At 34.3% G+C, this 6,845-nt stretch overlaps 1 protein-coding gene across 1 annotated transcript; it reads left to right on the top strand.

Moving 5' to 3' along the window:
- The first annotated feature begins 1,806 nt into the window (after positions 1-1,806).
- On the top strand, positions 1,807-5,638 carry LOC124837878 (peptide methionine sulfoxide reductase (Protein of unknown function DUF829, transmembrane 53)). The gene is made up of 7 exons (XM_047313343.2): positions 1,807-2,261; positions 3,667-3,724; positions 3,868-3,948; positions 4,058-4,093; positions 4,166-4,405; positions 4,483-4,624; positions 4,720-5,638. Exons 1-7 carry the CDS (start codon positions 1,837-1,839, stop codon positions 5,181-5,183), a joined length of 1,446 nt encoding a protein of 481 aa, XP_047169299.1. The 5' UTR covers positions 1,807-1,836; the 3' UTR covers positions 5,184-5,638.
- Positions 5,639-6,845: the final 1,207 nt, after the last annotated feature.

Raw genomic sequence — 6,845 nt, 5'->3', positions numbered from 1 at the left:
CATTGCTTTCATCAGGAATACTCTCTTCCTCATCATCACTTATCTCAACTTCTTCAATATCATCATCATCATCATCATCCAAACTCTGGATGCCAAGCTTCTTTTGTATAACAGTTATGTCCTTGTTGAGCTTGTCAAATTGAGATCTGCAGAGAGTATTGAGAGAGTGCATCTGTCTGACCATAAATTTCTCAAATTTTGATTTAGGTCTGAAGTTGGCAGTAGATGATCCAGCAAGAGCCTCTTCTCTATCCAAATTTTCATCTTTGAATATCCATCCATCTGGTCCATGTTGAAGATTCATATGATGTAAGGCAGCTTTATCAATGATGTTCCTCTTGCTGTATGTTTCACATGACTCTTCAATACAATTAACATGAAAGTGAAGAAGCACCTTTGAGATGAAAACAACATAGGGTAGGCTTGCAGATTCCAGCCGAGTCACCTAGAGCATATTGTCTGATACAGTTGTTGCCCAATCAATTTGTATATTTTCTTTAAGAGCATGGATTAAACGCATATCCTTCATGGTCACTTGTGCATGATTATTGCCCCTTGGCAGAAGAATCCAAGTAATGACAAAAGCACAAAGATGATCGTCTCTCTTCATTCAACCTGTTTTGTAGAGAGAATAATCTCTAGGCTCGTCAGGATTCCTTAGGCAGGTACACAGAGAACTTGTGCATACCTTCAATCCCCAATTGACATTTTTCACCCCCAAGGAGAAAACCAGCAATAGAAGATCAAACATCATCAATTAGTTTGATGTTGACGTCCTTTACCCTGGAACAAAGTGCTCCATCACTGATTTTCATATTTGAATAAAAGACTTTCACTAGGTCTACATATCATGGATCTGTCATTTCTACAAACGTCTTCAAGCTTTGTCGTTCCAGTCATTCTTCAAACACGAATCATTCTCTTCTAAAGAAATTAAGATTAACATACTTATGAGAGATATTAATAAAGTTTGTCTGAGCTTCTTCTTCCCTAATCCATCCTTCCATATTCAACGCGTGAGATTTTCGGCCAATAGTTTTGACACGTTTACGCTGAGAGGATGAAACCATTACAAGAGTTTGATGGATGAATTTTGAAGAAGAGCGACTTTGAGAGAGTTGAAGTGTGATTCTAGATAAAAGTTTGATGAACACTTTAACATATTATAGTTTTACCTTAATGGATTAAGCTAAGAGAGATACACAATTTCAAATTCCATGATGATGAGAAAACTATTTAAAAATCCTTCTATCGAATTATCTCATTGAAATTAGGGTAAATAAAAAAAATATAAAAGTATAATATAAAAATATAATCGATAAAACAAATTTCTTCTATTTACTTAAATAATTCGTAAAATGAGTTACATCAAATAAAAAAGTTAAGATTTTAAATTAAATTAGCTTAATTTTCACAAATTCTCTCTATTGTTATAATTTAACATTTTAATATTATTAGTTGTTATTAATTTATTGTAATAATGTAAAGGAAGATTTTATGGTTTCTTTTTAGTGCGAAACACAAAGATAAAAGTATACACAGTTTTTTCTATTCTTTAAGAAATAATTCTATCCCTCTACAATCTTTATTTGTTTCCATAAACAAGCAGCATTTGTGTTGTTTTTAAATGTTTATTATACAAGTACAAGAAAATTACAAGAAGAGGGTAATGTTTCAACTTGACACGCCAGAAAGGTAAAACTCTACGTAAGAACACCATGGGTGTTTGTTAAAATGGTGACTCGGAAAGCAAATCTCTATTCATCCTGATGTGGGCCTCTCATAGATTTGGCATTTCTTAGTGAATAAAACAACCAAGACCGAATTGAACCATTCATGACCGTGAATTCGTGCTTCCAATTTTACCCACAACAAACAACTACCACCATATCCGCCATCGTACACCATCACCCACCCGTAACTAATCGAACCAGCACTCAACAAACACCACCACCCTTCTTCACCCTTCACTGTTGCCGCCTTCAAAGCTGCCAACTTTCGAATTTCAGAACTCAAATTTACTCGGTCCGTTTACTGGGTCATCTCCGAGCTATGCGTGGAGCTGAGGGTGGTGGTGGTGGTGGTTTCGCCGTCAGAGGCGGTAACATCTACTGGGGAAGAAAAGAGGAAACTGTTTTCAGAGGAATCGTGGTAATCTTCTCTTGGGTTTCTGTTCCACAGACCATTTTACGAGAATTCGTCGATCTGTGTTCTTCTTTCGGGTGGAATTCCCTCGTTTGTTCTGCCAATTATCTCTCAGCGTAAGTTTTTCTGTTTTTGCAATTTCCTTTCTTTATTGTTTTTCAACGTCGTTATTTCATTCATTTGTAGCTTCTAGATCATTATATTTTCTCTCCATTTTGTTTGTTGCTTGAGAACTGCTTTGATCAACCAGATGAAATTAGTGGATCAGCAATTTAATAAAATTGGAGGACTAGGTTTTAGACGAGGATGAATTGCTGTAAAAATCAGAGCTTTCTAACCATATTTCTTAATCCTGGTGCCACTTTATTGCATTTGGGACAGACTAGTTTTTTTTTTTTTTTTGCTCATTTTTCGGTTAGGAGGAAAACAGGCATGCGCCATATTGAGAGAGAGGACAGTTTTGTATGTTGCATGTCACGTTTGCCTAACCCTATTGAATTATAATTGAAGAAGTTTGGCTTGGAAAATGCTTTACCCGTGAAAGTAGCAGAATGCTGTTTAATGTCACATTCGATTGGGTTTGCATCTTCCATTAGTTATTTGTCTCCAACTGGTGAAGAAGTAAGATTGAAAATATTAATGGAGTTTACATATGGTTGTTGGAAACTATATGGCATGCTTTGTCAACTTTAATCAGATCCCAGAGGGGACCATGTGTTAGTAAGTTGGAATAAAAAAATTACTCCCAGTACTGGTGGGAGGAAATATATGGCTACTGGCTAGCTTACACAGAATTGTGAATTTAAGAATATGGGTGGGTTGGAGTGGTTTAGTTACGGTTTACTCACTTAATTCATACCATAATTTAATGTTGGATCGTGTCAGGCACCTGAGGACTTACCTGCATGTCATTAGGAAGGTTTGTGCCTCCTTCTTGATGCATTGGGAAATGTTGGAAACTTATGGGCATATATGTTCTCTACATCTTACATGTGTTGGGAACCTTTAATTCTGGTCGAAGTGTTCTGTGACAAAGTTCTAAATTCTGATAGTTTTTAAGCATTGGAAAAGGACAAGGGAAGTTCTACTTCCTGTTAACACGATTTTAAAATCCAGTGACAATATATTAAATGGATTTGTATGTGGCTTGGTGTTGTATTACCCTAAGACCCTGTTTGGATGAACTTTTCTATAAGCATATAAGAGAAAAGAATATGAAGTTAAAAAGTGCATAAATTGATTTTACCTAATAGCAGACGCGCAATTCATTTTACCTATTTATTTTCTTCTTCTAAGTTAAGTACTTATGGAAAAGTTTATTTAAACAGGGTTTAAATCCTTCTGTCAAAAGCTTAAGTTCCATGCTCAAGTTGTAACCACCTAAATATCTGCTGAAGCCTACTATTTTGTATATGCATTTTGTATATGCATTTTGTAACCACCTTATTTGATTTATACTCTTTAATTTATTGGTTGGTGGTACTGACGGAAACTTTATATCTTATATTTCCTCTCATGCAGTTTTCATGATGAAAGTGCCATGCCATTGGCATTTTGTGTTCTTGATGAACTAATTAAGGTTAGTTTTTGAATTTGGATAGCATGCTCAGATTTATATTAATGCTCTTATGGAAATTTCAAAATCTCTCTTTAATGCCATGCTACCTTTGCATTGTGTTGTAGTGTAGATGCTCAGTGTAATAATTAATTTGTATTATGCAGGAGCTTCGAACTAGGTCATGTCCTGTTGTATTTGCTTCTTTTTCTGCGGGGTCCAAAGCCTGTCTGTATAAAGTGTTTCAGGTAATTTTAGGCATCCAATCTTATGTTTGACATGGAGAATATTATAATTTAAAGTTGTATCCGTTTTAAGTTGAGATGTGCATTGTAATAGCTTTCTGTATAAATGCAGCTCATTGATGGAAGATGTGAAACTGCGCTCAACTTGGTAATGCACTTTTTGTAGATGGTTTTGTGCTTGAAATTATTGATTATTGATTTATTGATTTATTTGTTGTAGCCTAACTACCAACTACTTAGGAACTGCCTCTCTGGACAAATTTATGATTCTGGTCCAATAGATGTTACCAGTGATTTTGGCTTCCGCTTTGCATTACACCCCTCCATTGCAAAGGTGCCTGGACCATCAAAACTTGTTTCTTGGGTAGCAAAATCTGTTACCTCCGGATTGGATGCATTATACCTAACTAGATTTGAATCCCAAGCTGCTGAGCATTGGCAGGCTTTATATTCTTCTGTTGTAAGTTCTATATTGACCACCTGGAATCCTATTAGTTTTCTTATTCGAAACCTGATTTCATTTTTTTTTTTCTTTAGAATTTTGGAGCTCCATTTCTCCTTTTATGTTCTGAGAATGATGACCTTTTGCGATACCAAAATATCTGTGATTTTACCCAACGACTACGCAACCTCAATGGTGATGTCAACCTTGTAAATTTCAGCAGCTCCTCTCACCTTGGTTCGTCTGAGACTGATTTTCAACTACATTGTGACTAACTTGAAACAGTTTAACCTAAACATTTCATTATTATTATTATTATTAATTTGTTTCAGGTCATTACAAACACCATCCAATTCAATATAGAATAGCTGTGAATAATTTATTAGAGAAGGCTCTTACAATATATTCACAGAAAGTGATGCTAGAAAGAGAAAGAACTGGTATGGATGGTACACAGGATGAGATATCAGAGTTAATCTGTGACCTGCAGAAGGTGGCGATCAATTCAAATAAAAGCCTTAGAAGAGTTGCAGTTGGACCAACTGACCACTTTTTTTTGCCTAGTTCAGCAGGGCATTACAGTGATAGAGAATGTGGGACTCCATATGATGAACAGAAAGAAAAGCCTGTTTGTCTGCCTAGTTTCCCAAGCATCAGTGCTCACAGTGTCCTTGGTCAATTTCTTTTCGATGTTTGTGTTCCTAAGAATGTTGAGGGTTGGGATGTGAAATTTTCTTCAGCTCCTAGGCATTCACTTTTCAGAAGCACCAAGCGCATTGGTCGGTCCAGATTATGAAATTGTTCTAATATCTGACCTGAGGAAATACTTTGTGATAAACTTGTTTAAACATCAGCAATTTCCCTTGACAATACAGGAAGATATGATAGATTTGGATGCAATGCTTGGCTATTGTTGTGTCTGGCTGTGGAACTGTTGTGGTTGAAATGATTCTACATTTAATTCCTTGGCACTTAACGAGAAAATGGTGGGCTTAGAAATGAACACATGCCTGTTGTATCAGAAAGGAGAGCTTCTGATGGTTCAAACTGGTTGATGCTTGGCTATGGTAACTACTCATTAGGTAATTGTATTTGCATTTAATGAGATAAAATTGTACTCATGTATATATAGTTAGAGCATGTAAGTAGATGTGCATAATATATTTTTAAGGGAATAAAACGTCTCTTGCTAGAGCGTGGAAGAAACTTGTAAATTAGACATGTCTAGCAATGTGCAAAAATGTTATTATACTTGTTTTGCTAGCAGAATAATTTCATATTCTGTACTGAATATTTTACTGAATTAGCTCGTAGTAGAGGAATACGAGTATGTTTGGATGAGTTTCTTCATAGAACTTTCTTAGAGAGAAAAGTAAAAAGAAAAAAACAAGACTGATCTCTTTATGAATTAAAATTACTTTATGATTAAAATTAGCTTATGCATTGTAGAAGTTAAGTATAAGTTCCTTTATATATATATATATATATATATATATATATATATATATTAATTTGTGAAGAAAGTTATTTCTTTTCATAATGTTTTGTTTGGATTAAGATTGCGATGGAAAGGGAAAGGAGGGAAACAGAATATAAAGTTAGGCTGTTTGGACTCTGAGAAAATGAGTGAATTTGAATAAGAATTGAGTGGAAAGTTTGTATTAAATGTGATTGATGTAACTGAAAAAATATTAAAAATAATTGTTATATAATAAATTATTAATCATTAATATGCCTTTGGTAGTATTTTATTGATGATGGGTATAAAAGTGCTTCAAAATAGGTTGAAACCTGTGAGCTAATCTGGCTCACCACGGTTTTGAGCTGGGTTGGGTTGAAAAAAAATGCAAAATTTTTTATGGGAGCCAATTTCGATTCGGTTCACACGGGTTGAATTCGTGGTGGGTTGGGTTGGCTCACCAATCCACCTATTTTTTTAATTAAATTAATTATTCAAATCCTATTTTTTATTAAAATCAAATTAATTAAATTAATGATTCAAAATGCACAACATTTACTTAGCAATAGAGCCTTTAGCGCGACTGTTTTTCCAAAAGTTCCGCTCTGCAAATAAAATCCTAAGATTATAGATTGGATAATATTATAGATGGAAATAAAGAAGAAGATGCTTCAAGAGAGCATAATACTGTGAATTTATCCATGCAGTATAGATTGAATAATTCAGGAATATATCATTTGTTTTATCTTGTTTTTAGACCTATTTACAAGCATGACAGTTTTATCTTGTGCTATATATTTTTGTTAACGGCTATATATAGTTTCTTGGTCAAAAGGTTGTGTATGTCTCATTAAACTAAATTGGCAAAATTTTATGCTTGATAGCTTATAATATATATAACAATATATTTCTTTTGTTTCATTTTCTTTTATATCAATTGGTCCAATTATTATTGTTTCAATTTGATCAATCAAAGTAACATGTTATAACAATATGAGA

The sequence above is a fragment of the Vigna umbellata genome, chromosome 1, assembly GCF_029865625.1.
Source record: "Vigna umbellata cultivar VRB3 chromosome 1, Vumbellata_1.0, whole genome shotgun sequence".
NCBI classification, from domain to species: domain Eukaryota; kingdom Viridiplantae; phylum Streptophyta; class Magnoliopsida; order Fabales; family Fabaceae; genus Vigna; species Vigna umbellata.
The sequence above is the reverse complement of the archived record's forward strand: the minus strand, read 5'-3'. Positions and strand labels throughout refer to the sequence as shown.

Excerpts from the sequence above, each read along its gene's own strand:
- LOC124837878 (XM_047313343.2), top strand. The coding sequence starts at position 1,837 with ATGACCGTGAATTCGTGCTTCCAATTTTACCCACAACAAACAACTACC. Across the intron at positions 2,262-3,666 it reads TCTGCCAATTATCTCTCAGC|TTTTCATGATGAAAGTGCCA; the intron begins GTAAGTTTTTCT and ends CCTCTCATGCAG. Across the intron at positions 3,725-3,867 it reads TTCTTGATGAACTAATTAAG|GAGCTTCGAACTAGGTCATG; the intron begins GTTAGTTTTTGA and ends TGTATTATGCAG.